The 18,960-nt window shown below is 33.2% G+C and overlaps 1 protein-coding gene across 2 annotated transcripts; it reads left to right on the top strand.

The window, feature by feature from the left end:
• The first annotated feature begins 1,195 nt into the window (after nucleotides 1-1,195).
• LOC130973976 (cullin-1-like) lies at nucleotides 1,196-9,425 on the top strand. 2 transcript variants are annotated; one of them, XR_009084346.1, is made up of 21 exons: nucleotides 1,196-1,437; nucleotides 1,839-2,020; nucleotides 2,136-2,235; nucleotides 4,138-4,323; nucleotides 4,520-4,567; nucleotides 4,647-4,850; nucleotides 4,958-5,035; nucleotides 5,190-5,279; nucleotides 5,361-5,441; nucleotides 5,531-5,593; nucleotides 6,176-6,211; nucleotides 6,294-6,380; nucleotides 6,454-6,603; nucleotides 6,695-6,750; nucleotides 7,414-7,534; nucleotides 7,635-7,796; nucleotides 7,917-8,060; nucleotides 8,192-8,410; nucleotides 8,514-8,681; nucleotides 8,764-9,023; nucleotides 9,135-9,425. XR_009084346.1 is itself a non-coding variant. In XM_057898676.1 (20 exons), the coding sequence occupies exons 2-20, from the start codon at nucleotides 1,881-1,883 to the stop codon at nucleotides 8,863-8,865; spliced, it is 2,235 nt and encodes a 744-aa protein (XP_057754659.1). In that variant the 5' UTR covers nucleotides 1,196-1,437; nucleotides 1,839-1,880; the 3' UTR covers nucleotides 8,866-9,425. The 2 variants fall into 2 exon arrangements, 1 of the variants encoding a protein (XP_057754659.1); XM_057898676.1 differs by having other exon boundaries at nucleotides 8,764-9,425.
• The last annotated feature ends 9,535 nt before the right edge of the window (nucleotides 9,426-18,960 follow it).

Raw genomic sequence — 18,960 nt, forward strand, 5'->3', positions numbered from 1 at the left:
AAAATTTTCTACTTTTTCATTCACATAAACAAGTCCCCTATCACCATTCCTCACAAACTTTTCTCCATGGTGAAAAACAGGAATTACATATCTATCAGTCATCTGTAATTTTCAAATAAAAACAAAATCAACCCACAATGCATAGAACCCTAAGAAACTTTCAAATGAAGACACAATAACTTTTTTCAAATAGATTGAAATAGAAAGCAACCATAGCAGAATGCATTTGCATGCATCACACCATACACTAAATGGAACCCTAATGCGAATATGATCATGAACGTTGTGGACTTGCTTACCTTGATTGATGATTGAACTTTTTCAGCATACGAACTAAGTCTCTCCTACTCCACCTTCTTCGATGACACTTCAGTTTCGTTTCAGAGGGAAGAAAGCTCTGGTTTGATGAAGGGGTTAGGGCAATATATAGTAATTTCTGTGTTGCTAAAGGGTTTTTATTAAGAATGGGCTACCTTATGAAAACGACGTCGTTTTCATCAGTAAGGACCTATTTGTCCTTCGATCTTTATTTCTCTTCCAGCGTGGCACCGTAATGGACACCTGGACACAGTTTCAGCTACGTCAGTCAGTTCCGTTTGATGTGAGAGAGGCAAATAGACGGAAGGACTAAATTGTCCTCCGTTTGTTAAAGTCAGAGACTTTTTTGTATTTAAATTTTGGCAAGGATGTATTTGTCAAAAACTTAAAAAGTCAGGACCTATTTATCTTTTTCCCAAAATAATACCATATTATCCATTTTAATCGGATAGAGATTAGAGACAGGTAACCACAAATTTGACAATGTTATCACTCTTATGGGCATTACGAATATTACTCTAAATAAAAAATTTTGATGGCTATTTATTTTCTAATATTTTTTAGATAAATTATTTTTTGTATCGATTCTTTCTTTAAATAGTTATAGAGGGCACTTATGTAGGGTAAACAATTAATTCGAGAATTATAAAAGTTATAAAATTTTTTTATTATTTTTAAATAAATTGAAACTGATTTGATTATTTATTAATTTTTAACAGAAAACTCTGACATAATAATTATCTGTAAAGGTTTGAGTAATATCGCTATGCGCCTTCCTAAATCCTAAGCAAACGAGGATTCGTTTATTTTTTTTTTTGTTGGAAATTTTTAATTTGGAAAACATAAATATTTCATTTTTTTTTAATTTGGAAAAGTTTCGGTGCATCATTTCCATTTTTCCCTTGTAATTTTTCCTTTTTCTATTTTCTTTTTTCGTTTCTTTCTTTCTTTCTTTCTTTCTTTCCCCCCTTCCTGTTTCCGTCATTGCTCTGTTGGAATTGAGCTTGGCTTGCTCGTTCTTCTGGATTTTCCTTAAATCCTCTTCATCTTCTTCTTCACCTACCATTTCTAGGGTTTGCGTTTCGTCGAGCCACGCGCACGGTTTCTCATCTCTTCAAGGTACTCGCTCTTTTCTTGGTCTTTTAATTAATTCATAATTGATTTGTCTCTGCTTTCCTATGTTTTACAATCTTCTTGTTATTTTGAGGGTCTTTTGTGGTACGACGTCGTTTCTTAGATGAGGGATTGATTTGGCCCCGGCGAATTTCGAAATTGGGATGTAGGATGCCGAGTTTTTTTTCACTTTCATGGTTTCTTCAGCTGAATTAGGGGAAATTCGGGAATGGTTTTGAAATTGACCTAGATTTCTGGAACGAGGTGGGGGTTTAGGGTTTTGAAATTGACCTAGATTTACTGTGATTATAAAGTGATGGGAGCTGAAATTGGTTGGTTGAGATTTGGAACTTGTTTTCTTCGTTTATTCATTTATATCCATTTATGTTTCCAACATTTGGATGCAGATTTTGGTTTCTTTTCTAAGCTGGGGATTTTAATTTAAAAGCATGTCTATGAGTGAGCGCAAGACTATTGACCTAGAGCAAGGATGGGACTTTATGCAGAAGGGCATAATGAAGCTGAAGAATATTCTGGAAGGGTTGCCTGAGCCTCAGTTCAGCTCTGAGGACTACATGATGCTTTACACGTATCCATCTTGAAGATGTTTTGGCGGTTTAAATGTTCAGTCCTGTACTTGGTTTATGTGTTTGATTAAATTGTTCTTGGTTCTGTGAACTGCTTTTCCTTAAATCGTATTGTAGGACCATATATAATATGTGCACTCAGAAGCCTCCTCATGATTATTCCCAGCAACTATATGACAAGTACAAGGAAGCATTTGAAGAATACATCCTGTCGACGGTGAGTAATGCTATTTTTCTGGAGGTGATAAGATTAATTGTTGGGACAAATTTGTAATATTTTTCTGGTACGTTACTGATTACTTGTTTATTATTACCTCCCATTAGCTGGAAATACTTGAGTCGAATCATATCTAATGTTCCATACTTTTGGATAATGTAATTGTTCTTTGAATCATGTTCATCACTCCAGGAAAATTAGGACATGTACCATTTATCATCAATTGTATTGGTGTTAAAACATAAGGTAGTTCTAAGGAGATTTTTCCATTTTTGAAAAGGTGTGTTAACAGGTGTTACCTAAGCTTAATATTCCTGAATCACCCCCCTGCCCTTGTTCTAACTCTTGGGGGGCCACCCATAACTAAAATCATGATTTGGAACATTTAATCCCTAATGTGAATGGTAAATCATAGGTTTGAGCAAAGGAGCGAATCAGATCATCAGCATAGATACTCTACTTATTTGGGCAAGGGAAAGGTTAGTGTTGTTTGGCGGAAAGAAAGAGGGAGAAGGAAAATGGATGGGCTCATTACTCAGTGGGTTTTTGATGTTATAATAGGGGGAATAAATATAGATTATCACCATCACTGAATAAAAGCATTGAAGAAAGAGAAAATTTATTTTTAAGTTTGACTTTGTTATACCTTATTGTAATTAGCACAATTAACATTACATTGTACCAAAGAAGTATACCCCTATTGTACCATAATTTTAAGTTTTAACGAGGTAACATACTGTGTATTACATACCACTATCCATACCAAAACCTTGTGTAGCATAACACCCCTATGGATACAACCTCTCTAGGAAATGAAAGGATGCAGCACAGCAGTTAGGGAGTAAACGCAACACCAAGCACCTAACTTAATCAGACGTTGGAAGTAATTAAAGAATAGGAGATATCTTCCAAGATATCTTGCTCAAGAAATGGTGGTGGGCACGCATAGTTTAGTTGACGTGGGGGATTAGACTCTCAGAGTTGATTGAGAGCATCATGCAGTATATTCAATTATTCAGTAGGATAAAGACAGTTTTGCCTATTAACTTATTTTAAAAGAAATTGTACTGTTACACCATGGATGTTTTAGAGAGAACGGGAGAATAAGGGAAATGGAATGGACTGAAGTTGTTTTCTGTGATTCAATTATTGATCATGGAAAAAACAAAGGGGGAAGGTATAGCACTATGATTGTAAAATATCCCTTCTTAAGTTCTTAGAATAGATTTTTAATGGGATAATAGTTACATAAAGAGTTTTCAAAATATCAGCAAGACTAATTTTCCTCATTATTCTCACTTTGTGGGGAGTGCAAGCTTGAATTAAGGTTGAATGGTTCCCTCACATTTCAGGAAGGCTAATTGCCTAATTTTCCTCATTATTCCCACTTTATGGGAGAGTGCAAGCCTGAATTAAGGTTGAATTGTTCCCTCACATTTCTTTCTTATCCATAACTTTTAAAGTAACAAACAGGGATACTCGTTCCCTATCATATCCTTTCACCTTCAACTCTCTCACTCACTGGGCCTGATCCAAATGGAATCATTAGTGACTTGATGGTTGTGCGAAAAATTCACCCAATGTTCAAGTTCTAATATATATATATACACACTAACTATGCATTTTTACATTGATTGGCATTATAGAGAAATTTGAACTTCTTATTAAGTAAATTTCAGTTACCGCTTAATATTATTTTTCAAAATCATTAATTATGTAAGCAATATTTCTCTGTTGGTTTATATGGGTTTTTTGGGAGGCAAGTTTGAAATGTCTCTCATTAAATTTCCAGTACATTTTACCATTAGATATTGGAAACTGTTTTTCAATGAATTTAGAGGTTTCTTCCGTTATCATTTTTTATTTTATTTTATTTGAATAGACATCACTTTTTTGGTTCAGGTGTTGCCTTCTTTGAGAGAGAAGCATGATGAATTTATGTTGAGAGAACTTGTGAAGAGGTGGGCAAACCATAAAATTATGGTTAGGTGGCTTTCTCGTTTCTTTCACTATTTGGACCGTTACTTTATTGCTCGGAGATCACTTCCACCGCTTAATGAAGTTGGGCTGACTTGCTTCCGTGATTTGGTAATCTTATAAATTATAAGGCAACTGAACCAAAGATGACACTGTCAAATTCTTTCATTAGCTATTCCTTTTAATTTCATAATCCAGTCTAATTTTTTAGTGCCAGTGCTAACTGGATCATGTTCCTGTTATCATCATTCATTTTAATGCTGCTTCATCATATGAAAATTTCGGGGTTTGTTTTTATTATTTCCAGGTTTACAAGGAACTAAATGGGAAAGTGAGAGATGCAGTAATTTCTCTTGTATGTTTTTTCTTCCTTGGCATAAAAGATTTTCAATTTAAAAAATTTAAATAAACTAACCTCTCTTTTTCTATGAAAGATTGATCAAGAACGAGAAGGAGAGCAGATTGATCGAGCTCTATTAAAAAATGTATTAGATATATTTGTTGAAATTGGAATGGGTCAAATGGATCACTATGAGAATGATTTTGAAGCAGCCATGCTGAAAGACACTTCTGCTTATTATTCTCGAAAGGCTTCAAATTGGATCCTAGAAGATTCTTGTCCTGATTATATGCTTAAGGTACTATTTCTTTGTGCTGATTACTGTACGTTAGAATTTTAGTTTCATTATGTTGGTGTGTGGTTTCTATTGAAGTAATCTATTTGATGTTGTATAATTCATTTCAGGCTGAGGAATGCTTAAAACGAGAGAAAGATAGGGTTGCTCATTACTTGCACTCCAGTAGTGAGCCAAAGCTGTTGGAGGTTTGTTGACTTTGTAATTTATTTCAGCTATTTGTTTTTTTTTCTGTGTTGAATGGAGCTCTGCCTGGAACTTCAAGAAATTCATAATTATTGTGAATTCATATGGTTCCTCTTTTTCTAGTTTCTGAATTTTGTTTCTTTTTTTCCTCTTCAGAAAGTTCAACATGAGCTGTTATCTGTGTATGCAAATCAACTCCTTGAAAAAGAGCATTCTGGTTGTCATGCATTACTCAGGGATGACAAGGTACTATCTAAATTCTTCCTACTGATGCTTACAAGTTTTTTAACTTGTCAGTACAGTATTCTGATGTTTTAAATTGCTCAGGTTGAAGATTTGTCGAGGATGTTCAGGCTCTTTTCTAAAATACCTCGAGGCTTAGATCCTGTTTCCAGTATATTTAAGCAGGTTGCAGCATACCTATATTTTGATTTTCCTCCCTTAAATGTATTTTTTATGGTTGCTTATAAGATGCTTTTTGTCATTGCACGACACAGCATGTTACTGCTGAAGGTATGGCATTGGTGAAGCTGGCTGAAGATGCTGCTAGTAACAAAAAGGTATTTTTGCCTTAGTTTTTCATTGGATTTTCTTATTTTTGGCTTTTAGGCTTATTATCTCATGGCATACAAAAAATGAGCTGTCTTCAATATATTCATCAAGGTTCTGAGAAATTATTCATTCAGAGAAATGTATGGGTCTACAATTTTAATGAGTTTTGAATAGTTAACCATGGCAATAAGGGGAATGTACAAAAAGGAAAGATATCTAAATTGATCTTTCTAATAGGAAATATGATGACTTGTATCATAAGACTCTGAAAAGTGACTTGACATATAGCATGTTTTGAGCCAGACTAAATTACTAATGTTAAAGAAATTGTTCAGTAGCAGTCGATGACCTTTTCCTTTCACATTTTGCTATTCGTTTGTGACAAACTGACTATATCACTATCATTTGTTTTAGATTCATGTTAACATGGACATTATTTGTGGTTGCTTTCCTGGCAAAATGTGTTGTTTTATTTGTCTCTTTTTGCATGAAATCTTTTTACTGATGACGTCGTGAATGTTGCCATACGTTTGGAGCAATTAACATTTTGCCATTGCCATTTCTTACCTTCTAAAAAAAAATGTCTGCAGGCAGAGAAGAAGGATATTATTGGTTTACAGGAGCAGGTAATTTCCAAAAAATTTTAGAGTTCAACACTTCAACTGCATTATTTTCATTTGTGAATTCTGAAGACCCCTCTTTCTTCAGGTTTTTGTTCGGAAGGTGATTGAGCTGCATGACAAGTACCTGGCCTATGTGAATGACTGTTTCCAGAATCACACTCTTTTCCACAAGGTTATGATCATGGAACGACTATCCAAATGGTTAAGTAAAATTGATGCACTGTCTAAAAGGTTTGTTCATATAGGCTCTTAAGGAGGCTTTTGAGAACTTCTGCAACAAGGGTGTTGCTGGAAGCTCAAGTGCAGAACTACTTGCCACTTTTTGTGATAACATCCTGAAGAAAGGAGGAAGTGAAAAACTAAGTGATGAAGCAATCGAGGAAACTCTTGAAAAGGTTTTTCTTTTCAGCAACAGCAACTCTACCACATACTTTTGTACAGTTGATGTTCATGGTTTTAAAATTGGAGTTTTTGGTTTTTTTGCAGGTTGTAAAGCTGCTGGCTTATATCAGTGACAAAGATTTGTTTGCTGAATTCTATAGGTAAAAGAGCATTGGTTACAAATGATGATCATTTGGGTGTTGTTCCCTTATATTTGTCTGAAGAAGGCAATTCAGTGTCATCCTTGAACTATTTTTCCCCCTCCGTGCATGTCACTTCAATTTCGGAAAAACTTAAAAAGGGACAAGATATACTTCAAAGGAAACTAAGATAATGATGGGTATAAAGAAAATGGAAAGAGAGAGAAAGTAAATCATAAGTTTATGGAAATTTGTCTTTGACTTTAGTTCTATATTACCTTCATAGCCACATGCCCCCTTTTCCCCCCAGCTTATCTTACTGGACAATTTTGAAGTTTTTGAGGACAAAAAATTGATAATGGAAATGTCTCCCCTGTTTCCTAAGTTAATAGTGGGTCACCAGACAGATCTCAGGTTTTGCCCTTTGGGCTTCGATTACAATACATGACTGACGGTGTTTATTATTTGTTATTATTATTATTATTTGATGTTCTAACTACAAAAAACTGTTAAATCTTTGTGATGTGATCAGCAATAGAACTGTAGTCCACCCTGAACAGCAGATTCTTCATGATGCGTGTCTAGTAGTTTTCTGTTGCTATTTGTGAATCAAAATTACCTCTGATAATGTCAAGCTATTTTGAAAGAGAACATTGATACATGCTCTTCCCTGATTGTTTTCAGGAAGAAGCTTGCTAGAAGACTTCTTTTTGACAAGAGTGCCAATGATGACCATGAGAGGAGTATTTTGACAAAATTGAAGCAACAATGTGGTGGTCAGTTTACGTCGAAGATGGAAGGAATGGTCAGCCCTTTTTAGTCTTTGTAAATGGAACTGATATACTACCTTCATCTATATGGATAAAATGATGAAACGACCTCTTATTTCATGTTACTTCTACCAGGTTACAGATTTGACACTGGCAAAGGAGAACCAAACAAGCTTTGAGGAGTATCTAAGCAATAATCCAAATGTGGATCCTGGAATTGACTTGACAGTTACAGTTCTAACTACTGGCTTCTGGCCAAGTTACAAGTCCTTTGACCTCAATCTTCCAGCAGAAATGGTATGTGTAGATCTTATCAATATTAGCATCTTAGAGCTTATTGCTTAGCCCTTGATACTGATTACCCAGATTTCGTTCATTGTGCTTTATAATTAACATTTTTCTCAACATTTACTCTAGGTTAGGTGTGTTGAAGTTTTCAAGGAATTTTATCAAACAAAAACTAAGCACAGAAAGCTTACATGGATTTACTCCTTGGGTACCTGCAATATAAGTGGAAAATTCGAACCAAAAACTATGGAACTAATTGTGACAACATACCAGGTTATATTTCTCACCTCATGCTTCCTTGCCCTTTATACTTCATCTTTCATTTTTTCATTTTTTCATTTTTATCTCATATTCTCATATGGATGTCTATCTACTTACGTATTGTGGTCTTTTGTTTTCAATAGGCTTCAGCATTGCTTCTATTTAATTCCTCGGATAGACTGAGTTATTCTGAGATAATGACTCAGTTAAACTTATCGGATGATGATGTTATTAGACTGCTGCATTCCTTGTCATGTGCAAAGTACAAGATTCTTAACAAGGAACCAAGCACAAAGACAATATCTTCTACTGATTATTTTGAATTCAATGCAAAATTTACGGACAAAATGAGGAGGATTAAGGTACAGTTTTGTTTAAAATGTATTATTCTAATCTTTTCTGTATTTCTTTTACTTTAGTTATCAATCTATTTTGAATGAGACTTGTACATCATTTGATGTGCAGATTCCTCTTCCTCCTGTGGATGAGAAGAAAAAAGTAATTGAGGATGTTGACAAGGACAGAAGATATGCTATTGATGCCTCAATTGTGCGTATTATGAAGAGTCGGAAAGTTCTGAACTACCAACAGTTAGTTATGGAATGTGTCGAGCAGTTAGGTCGCATGTTTAAGGTTAGCCTTTCACCCTTTCCTAACATAGTCTGCTATCTATTAAAATCCTGAATTCTTAATATTAAATGGTGTAATTGCACAGCCTGATGTCAAGGCGATTAAAAAGCGGATTGAAGATTTGATATCTCGAGACTACTTGGAAAGAGACAAAGATAATGCAAATTTGTTCAGGTACTTAGCATAATGTTGCTTGACAATTGTGCAAACAAAGTGGTTACTGCAGTTGCCGCAAATAGTGAAATGAGAAGATCGTATTTCAACATGCAAGAAATTGGTTCCTCCGTATGATTATTCGTTGGAGAAAGGAGCTGGAGTACTTGTACATTTTGCCTCCATATCCAGGTATGGACTATTACTGTAGATGTGTGCTCCTGTTGAAAAAGTTGTAAAATTCCTTAAGTACGTCCAGCTTAATGGTAGTTTCATGTCTATTTCCGGTTTTGACTTCTGCAGTTCCATCTGATGACTTTGTCAATGCCTGTCTGTTAATTATTCCTCCAACCCATGAAGGAAATAGGAATCATGTAACACTAGTTTCAATGAAATTCTATTTTGATTGTCGGTTTAGAAACCATCAAATGAATGGATATGTCGTTGGAATCCAGACCTACAGCTGTGGGTTATGGGTCTCCACTTTGATTGTTTATATCATATTTCAGATCGACATTTACATGTTTGTCGTGTAGTATCAAACTAGTTAAAAAAGTTTATTTGGATGTTTAATGCTTCTGCTTTTTAAATGTTTGGTCCGGCACCAACTCATCTTTGTTTTGGCACTTTTATGATAATTGAAATAATTAAGGTGAATAGGATTATTTTATATTATCAAGGATTCCGCCATTTTTTTGTTATTATTTTAAATTTTCCAAGTTAATGCCCTGTATCATTTTGCAAAAGGGAGAGGGGGTATACGTGGATTATCTTTAGGAGTCAATTCAGACTTTACATGTGGCATGAGGAAACCTTAGATGATAGCAGAAATGAAAGAGAAGGGAGAGAGATTCAAAATTGTGAATGGATGGTGAAAGGTAGGTGTATCCATGAGGGAAGTGACATTGTTTCAAGGTAATAAATAGATAAATACTAACATCTTGGAATATCAGGTTTCTCATACGAAGATATCAATGAGTTGGTGAGTTATAGAGTTTATCATTTCTGTGCAAAGCGTAATATTGCTCCCTCAAAACATTTATACATTTGGCCAATTTACAGTTGTGTCGTGTTGATCTATGAAAGTATTGCTTGTAAAATGTAAATGAAGAGGATGATGTAAGTTTCAATTATGATTTGTTCTGATGGCAGTTGCTCCTCTCGTTAAGAAATGAAATAACTGGGGTGAGTAGTGTGATACTTGTGGAGGCTTGATTTTTGGGTATGGTTTAATAGATCTTTAATGAGATGTCATTGAACTTGTTATTTATTGATATAAGAGTGCTTTTATTTGGTGTATTTCAAATTAACAATGCATGATTTAGGATCAACAATTTTAGTTTCATAGTTTGGTTCTTCATGGTTAAAGTGACATAAAACATCAATAGTTAAGTGTTTATTAACTTTAGTTCTATCTTGGTGATGCATTTGTAGGGAACTAATAGCACAGAATGATTTTTTGGACTTTATTTCCTAATTTTAAAAATGTTTTAAGCTAGTATCTTAATTTTTCCTTGAATATGTTTTTTTTTTTGTTAATGCATAAAAAGAGAAAGGTCAATTTTTATTTTAATAAAACTTATGGGTTGATTTTCCATGTTTCCAAATATTGGGAGCATACTGTTGCCATATGATTTAGGTGATTTTCTTTTTTTGTAATGATGTAGATTTTATTCTATATTAGATGAACTAATTGATGGTTCAAATAGAATTCCCCTTAAATAATGATTTGTTACCGATTCTGAAGAACTATGGCTTCTTTTGTTTTGGTGTCCATGTCCACTAGATATAGACATGATAGCACATTAGCACATGTCGGTTGTTTGTTGAAGCATATAATTTTTGAGACACAAATACACGAGTAAATTATTATTTCTATTCACGAAAGTTGAAAACACTGATATATCTATTCATAAAAAAGGAAATTACCATTTGTACCCATGAAACATGAATTTTTGCTAACAAAACTATCCAAATCCAAAAAAAAAAATTTGAAATTTCCAAATTACCCTCTAATATAACCCATCTCTATGAATTGGTAAGATAATTTGGGGATTTCATGGATACAAATGGTAATTTTCTTTTTCCATGAATAGATATGTCAACGTTTTCAACTTTCGTAGGTAGAAATGGTAGTTTACTCAATACACAAAATACATGTATTTTGTGGTATTCCAAAATGTTGAGATATGAAAATTAGACATGAGATGCAGATTTTAGTTACAGTTATGTCTTTGAATATTTTTAAAATTCCACTTCTACCCTCCCTTTCACCAACACACCGCCTCTGTTGCTCATACCATTTTCCTTCTCATTCCTCCCTGATGCTTCTCCTCCCCCTACCTCAGGCTCCTTCACCTCCCCCCTCCTTCTCCCACTGCATCTGCTTTTGCCACGCCGCCGCTTCCTCCACCTTTCTAGCTTTATGTTGATCAGGAAGGTACATAATGAATTTCTGTTGGCTGTTCGCTATTGGCAATAGTTGGTTGTGGTTGTTAGCTATTCGCCAAATCGCCATGGCTGCTACTACCACATCTATTGTCACTACCACCATCCCTACTACAGTATTATTGTTTTAACTTCTAACATTTTAGGTGGGAATCTTGTTAGACAATGTTAAATACTACTCCCATAATAATTTTTAGTTTATGTGCGCATATAGATTAAGAAAATGATTGAAAAATATTTAAGTTAAAAAAATTACAAATTGTATTTAGCATTGATAGTAGTATTATTAGAAGAGTATTAAATAGGACTGAAAAAATAGGTTATATAATCAATCAGGGTATAATTGGTCAAATTTAACATATTCAAATTTATTGTTTTTATTTTTTTATTTTTTACTTTACAAAATTTTCAAAACAGAAAAATTGAAAATGGAAATAGAAACCAAAGAGATGCTAAAATTTAGAAATTGGCATTTAATTTATACTAGATTAGTTTACAGACCACATCTAAATGAACACAGATATTTAGAGGTATATACCTCCCGAAAAAACCTTAAGAATATCATTGGCGTCTAATAATAGATTCTCAATGTTGGCTCCATTTCCATTAGTGTCTCGCTATGGTCTCAATGTTGGCTCCATTTGTGGACAAATCAATGCCCCATGAGATATGTGTTCTAGAAAAATATAAGTGCGTCAAGGGAGTTCCTCTTGAACCGATGAAAAGAACCAACTTTGATTTCATATTTTCACCAAATAATTTGAAGTTGCATGGAAGTTAATACCAAAAAAAAAAAGAAATATTAGGGAAGTTAATCAACTTGGGTTGTCGAGTAGTTAGCTTATTCATCCCTTTAAGCAAGTTTCGGGGCTTCAAATTATGTTTTGTATATGCAGTAATTCTTTGGCTAATGGTAGATCCTTAAATGAAGTTTAGATTTGTAGTAAATTAATTCTTAATTCTTAATTTGTCAGGTAAAAAAATACCGTAAAAAACCAAAAAAAAAAAATCTTAGTTGGAGGGGACACAGTACGCATAGTGGTGGGAAAGAGATAAAAATGACCCACTTGTAGTACTGATGCCAAGGGAGGAGACACTAGAAAGTGCTACAAATGGAACTTGAACAAATTCACCAAACCTAATATTGGTGTCAATTACCAGTGAATGAAGCAATATAAACGGTTTGCATTATTCCCCTTGACACTGACCTGACCCAAGAAAGCACTAGTAGCGAGTTCCTTGATGAACTTGGATATTCCTCCTATAGCTTAAGCACTTCATCTCCCCCAACGGTTGTACATGCTCTAAAATCTGCAAATTATTCAATCATTGTTTCAATGCTTCCTAATGCGACGTTCAAATAATTTACTCAGGGTTGGTCAATGGGACCCCTCCACTAGTAGTTGTAGAACTCACCTTTCTCAAACTCAATGACACACATATTGCTCAAAATGGCGAATATAACATCATGCTATTTGCACGTTCGAAAATCTAAGAATTGAAAAAGGACCAAGAAAAACACATACACACTTGTGTAGCACTCAGTTATTCTGTAGTGGGTTATCATTTTATGCAATCATTATTATGGCTACTAGTATTGTCATTTTGAACATCGAAAAGTGAGTATCAATTACACAACTAAGGCTTGGTTTGATAAAATTTTTAAAAGAGATGTTTGTGTTTTTTAAAAACTCAAGCTCCTCATTTTGTGTTTAGTAAATCAAAAAGACTATGTACTTGTGTTTGCAGCTTTTAAAAGATAGGAATACTTTTAAAAGTACCTAAGATAGAGTTTTTTAAATTTGTCTTGTACTTTTTAAAATTTAAAAATCTAATATAATCTCGTATGTTAACTAATTTTTAAATTTAATACTTGCATTTATGTCTATTATAGTATTTTTAAATTTTAAAAACTATTTTACCAAATATAATTATTGTTTGTGTTTATTAAAAGCTATTTTTAATTTGATTTACCAAACATAAATGTTATCACTTTTAAAAAATTTTTTTAAAAATTAATTTTTATAAATTATTTTTAAGAAATAAAAATTTTATCAAACTAAGCCTAAAAAAACTTAAAGGTGAAAATAAATGGCTTATATATTTAAATATCAAAGTTGGGCCTCATTTACCAAAAACTGAGTACTAGAGCGGGTGGGTGTTATTATTTATTAAAGTTACGGTATAGGGTTGAGTTTATTGGTACCATGATATCAACGTCGAACAAGCATTTATCATTAATTAGCTACATAAGTTCCCTGCTATTATAGTCAAGTTCCTCAGGTGTATTCATCATATTCAAGTCAATTGTGAATTATAACTTAAGGGGCTAAAAAATTAGATCTAGGTGTTAGATTCCACGTTTCGTAAGATTGAGAAAGGAAGTTGGGCATGATCCACTATGGTAGCTGAGAATGGAAAATTTGGTTTCGAGAATAAACTCCGAAGGTTCCTTGGTTATTTGTCCCGTCACGTTTAGAGAATGACAAACTAAATTGCTAAATGTAATTACTGTGCATGTTAATATATACGTGTTAAAAGATATAATTATTTATGTATTTTTAAGAATTATTTTAAATTTTTAAAAGAAGTAGTTTAATGAAAATGCACTAAAAAATCCCAATGTTTCAAACAAATTTTGGATTAACTCTCCTACAAACCAAGAGAGGACGAAATTCCTTCCAAATTAATTATTTGGTTTTCATATATATTAGTTTCCTTCACATTTGATAAACAAGTTAGGTACAACATATTTGTTTGCAAATAAGTAAATATAAGATAAGATTTAAACCGATACTTGTTTAACAGTTCGGATGAGTTAATTATTCCTCTAATTTAAGTTTTTTTCTTTGTTAATTTTAAATTGTAGAAGTCTGGAAGCAAGATTTTGGTTTCCCAGCATGGACCCACAGAGCTATACCCCCACATCCTTGTCTGATAGTGGGGCAGTTAGTCAATGTGTCATATTCCAACAACACTAAAGGCTGTACCTTTTGTTTATTTTTAATTTTTTATTCTTTCCACTGATGAGCATGAGCTCATTGGATTTGATTGTTGCACCTTTTTACTACATTCATCATTCATGCATCAGACCCTATAATGCACAGAGACTAACATGGACATGGAACTTATATCAACCGACCAATTTTAAATTTTGATAAGACATAAAAATATATTATAAAATATAAATTATTTTTTGAATAATTTATAATATAAATTAATTTTTAATTATTTTTAATGATATAAAAATTCTAAAATATTTTTTGATAAATAATAACATATATTATTTTTAAATTTATTTTAAAAATATATATTAAAAATAAAATTAGATACATTGACAAATAATAATATTTAAATATGTTTAATTTTTTTTATTAAAACATAATTAGACACAGAAGATATATGTATGTTGAACAAATATCATATTCAAAATATATTCGACATATAAACACGACAATTTTACAAAGTATTCGAACTTTATAGATCAAATCAAACCTCTGATCTACAATAGTGCACACATTATATATAAGTTTATAACCTCCTTTCGTTGTGCTTCTTTGTCATCTTGAATTACTTGATCGACTACAATGTTGTATCACCAATTAAAGGAATCATTCCGATTTCGAATAAATGTCTAATTTCTGAAATTTTATTCTTTTACAAATAAGTATTTACTTAACAAATTAATGTAATATTACTATTTTTCTTTTTAGTAAGACTCCTATTTTTCAAAGATAATTTTATAATCTTTATAATTCTAATATCTTTTAAAAAAAAATTCTCAAGTCCAAATGAAAAGTCACAAGTCGGTACTAATCTAAAAAACAGAAAGAGTATATTTTTTGCATACAATAGTGAGCATGATCTACAAGTTTTTTCTTTAATTATTATCTTTTGGTCCCAAATAATTATATATTCAGACAAAATAGTACAAAACTAATATATTATCTTTTTAACATACTAGTTTATTTAAATAAACAATTATTTAGGACTGAGAGGGAGTGATTGCGAATTGGCAGCACCAAATCAACAAACCAAAACACTCATAAATGAGATATGTGGGACTGATGAGTGATGAGTGATGAGTGATGATAAAGGAAAAGCTCTCCCCTCTTCATCTTAGTATTTGGACCTATAGGACAAGCCAACCAATGATTTTGTCCACTTTTTGTTTGATAATTTTTTTTAAGAAAAAATATAAAATGTTTGTGTGGAAGTGTTCCACAGTCCACATGATTTGCCTTATTTCTTCCTCCTCTTCAAGTAGAGAATTGGTGTAGCTCTCAAGGATCATGATGCATGCTTAATTATTTTTTTATGTATTATTAATTTTACAATTAAAATATGTCATATGTCATTTTTTGATTATAATTAAAAGAATTTTTTTTTAAAACTAAAAATTTTTTCTTTTTCACTCTTTCTCTTCTTCTATCTCTTTCTTTTTTTTCCACTTACTCTATCTCTCTAATATATTATTATCAGGGATAATAAAGTAGGCAACAAAGGTGGCAAACATGTTAAAATCCGCCAGCCCAACCCGTGTAACTTACCAAAAAAGTTGGTCATACTGAAAATTTAAAATCACCATACCTAAAAAGCTCATCTAACCCGCATTGCCTAAACCATGGACTTTGGTGGGTTTCGGCAGGTGGAGCGGGTTTTTCCGGTGAGCCTAACATTTTTTTATCAGGGGCATTTTCTTTTTCAAATTCCTAAAAAAAAAACAAAAGCACAACCCGACCCAAAAGAAACCCTACCCTAATTCCGCTCACTCTCTCAGACTCGGACACAATACAACACACTCACACCAATGCAGTATACCACTAGTGACCACACTATCCACACACAGCCCCTAGGCCCTAGATTTCAGCCGCTCCCAACCCTGCTGCATTTGGCATCCCTATTCGGCACCGTTGTCATAGCTATCACCGGCACTGTTGGCCCGTTGCTGTCCACTCACATTCACGCTCACGAGTCACGCTGTCTCGCTGCCATTTCATCGTCAGGCTCTGAGTTCGTAGTCTCGCACCTGGCACCACCGTCCCACCGCTCCTCGTCACAGGCTACTCCTAACATCGTTGTTTTGCTGACTCGCCATTGCACCTTGATCGGTCCTCCTGGGTATTTGCCACTGCCGCTACTTCGTCTAGCCATCGTTGCTACTGCTCGTCGGTTTTAGGCTCTTGGCCATCAGCGCTGCTCCTCTGTCCTCTCTGGGTCTGCCGTCTGGCCAAAGCTGCTGCTCCTCGCCTCTTCAGTCTTGGTCGTCACCGTTGTTAATTTGGAATGTTGGTTGAGCTTCTTAATATTTTAAATTTTTTATCCTTTTCTATCTCACTTATATTTACAAAATAATGTGCATGACTAAATTAAATATTAGCATAAGTTTAGGTTTGTATCATATAAGAGATTTAGATAAGTTTGGTTTGTTTGCTTTGATTGAATTTTACTGTTTTGACAAATCTAAAATCTGATGCAAATTTTTTTGTTTGCGGTGTTTTGTTTTGCTTGATTATGGTTCGACTAAGTCAGATTGTATAATACTTGTTTTAACATTTGTAGTTATTTCAGAAAAGATGAATTCTAAAACTGTGAGTAACGTTGCTGCTGCTGGAGTTGGTTTTGAGTCTCAGGTTGAGGTTGATGCACCTAGTTCGAAAAGGACCAGACTAGCAACATCTGATGTATGAAACTTCTTCAAAAAAATTGGTCCAGATAAGGATGGAGTAGAATGTTCTGAATGTAAACGATGCAAGAAGGTGTTTAAAGCTGGTGGTAAGCGATAAAACACATCTTCTCTAAAACGACATCTTGATAACTATACTCAAATTAAACATGAAGATATTGGTCAAACTATAGCCAAAATGCAAAATAAAATGGGTTCGCTTAAGATTGATTCAGGAGTTTCTAGAGATATGTTTGTTTCTTTTGTAGTTGCTAGGGACAAGCTATTCAATATGATTGATGATAGAACGTTTAGAAATTGGGTGAAATATATAAGTCCAACTTTAAAATTTTCTCCTAGGAATAAAGTTAAGGTTGACATAGTGAAAGTTCACAAGAGAGAATGTGCGAGCTTAAAAAAAATTAGTTTCCATTCCAAATAGGATTTGCTTAACTTTGATCTTTGGACATCCATGAACAATGAGGGGTTTATAATTTGACTGCACATTTTGTTGATGAGAATTAGAAAATACAGAGTAAAATTCTCAATTTTTATCACATGCCTCCTCCTCACACGGGATTTGAGTTGTTTTCTAAAATTTTTATGCTTTTGAATGAGTGAAAATTGACTAAAAGAGTTTTTTCATTACTTTGGATAATGCTTCTTCTATTGATACTTGTATTGATCACTTGAAAAGTATTTGTGCATCATTCATTGTTATGTGGTAATAAATTCTTTCATGTTCGTTGCTATGCTCATATAAGAAAGCTTTTGAAATGTATAAAGTGAAAGAAGCTGGATTTAAGAATATTTGTCCTTCATCAGATGAGTGAAAAAGAAATGAAAAGATATGTGATTTCTTGTTACCATTTTACGAAACTACTAACTTGATGTCTGGAACTTCTTACCCAATATCCAACTTGTATTTTTTACAAGTTTGGCAAATTCAGCTTGTTTTGATGAATAATCTAAAGAATGATGAAGTGCTTATAAGGACCATGGGAGAATAAATGATAATCAAGTTTAAGAAATATTGAGATGAATATAGTGTTCTTACATTTGGAGCAATTCTTGATCCTAAATTTAAACACAACACTTTAGCTCATTGCTATAATGAGATTGATCCTATTAGTGCTAAAGACAAGATGGAGCATGTGAAGAGTAAGTTATACAAGCTCTATGAGGTTTATACCCACAATTCCTCTACAATTGTAGAAAGTGCTTCTCAAACTCCAAGTATGATTTCTCAAGCGACATCTTCTGCAATAGGAAATCAGCTTATTAAAATTGTTGGTGTAAGTATTTTTTCTTATATTTACTCTAATTGGTTACATGTATTTTTATTTGTTGGTTATATGTATTTTTTATTTATATATTGTTTGTATTTCAAAGGATTTGATATTTCGTAATTAAGAAGCTGAAGTAAAAAGTGAAAAGAACCAACTTGATTTTATTTGAGTGAGGCGACATTATTTTGCAATGATGCTGTTAGAAACAAGAGAGTAATTTGAAGAAAGGGTTGTGTATTCTTCAATAAGTTAAAGAATGATACAATATACAAGACTATATTTAAATGTTAGAAGAATAAAAGTGATAAAAGTGTAATATCCTATAATAAATATACAGATATGCTAAATAATTATAATTGATATTAATTAATCCTAATTATACTCTAACATTCCTCCTCAAACTCAAGTGGGAGTTAAAGATACCATCTTGAGTTTGGACACTAGAGTCCAAAAACGAGTAGGATGATGAACATTCGTGAAGATATCAGTAGTTTGATCCAAAGTCCCAATAGTTACGAAACGAATAACATCAATAAGGAGATATTTTCGAACAAAATGACAATCAATCTCAATGTGTTTGGTGCGTTCATAAAAAATATCATTATGACCAATCTGAATAGCACTGCGGTTGTCATAATAAACATCAGTTGGGGACGACTAAAGGGCACCTAAGTCTTTGAAAAGCTAACGAATCGAGACAACCTCAGTAGTGGTATCAGCGAGAGCA

The sequence above is a fragment of the Arachis stenosperma genome, chromosome 4 (assembly GCF_014773155.1).
Source record: "Arachis stenosperma cultivar V10309 chromosome 4, arast.V10309.gnm1.PFL2, whole genome shotgun sequence".
Lineage (NCBI taxonomy): Eukaryota > Viridiplantae > Streptophyta > Magnoliopsida > Fabales > Fabaceae > Arachis > Arachis stenosperma.

Bases quoted from the DNA above. Each gene is read 5' to 3' on its own strand.
- LOC130973976 (XM_057898676.1), top strand. From the start codon at position 1,881: ATGTCTATGAGTGAGCGCAAGACTATTGACCTAGAGCAAGGATGGGAC. The intron at 7,797-7,916 runs GTATGTGTAGAT...CATTTACTCTAG, and splicing joins TCAATCTTCCAGCAGAAATG to GTTAGGTGTGTTGAAGTTTT. The intron at 8,061-8,191 runs GTTATATTTCTC...TGTTTTCAATAG, and splicing joins TAATTGTGACAACATACCAG to GCTTCAGCATTGCTTCTATT.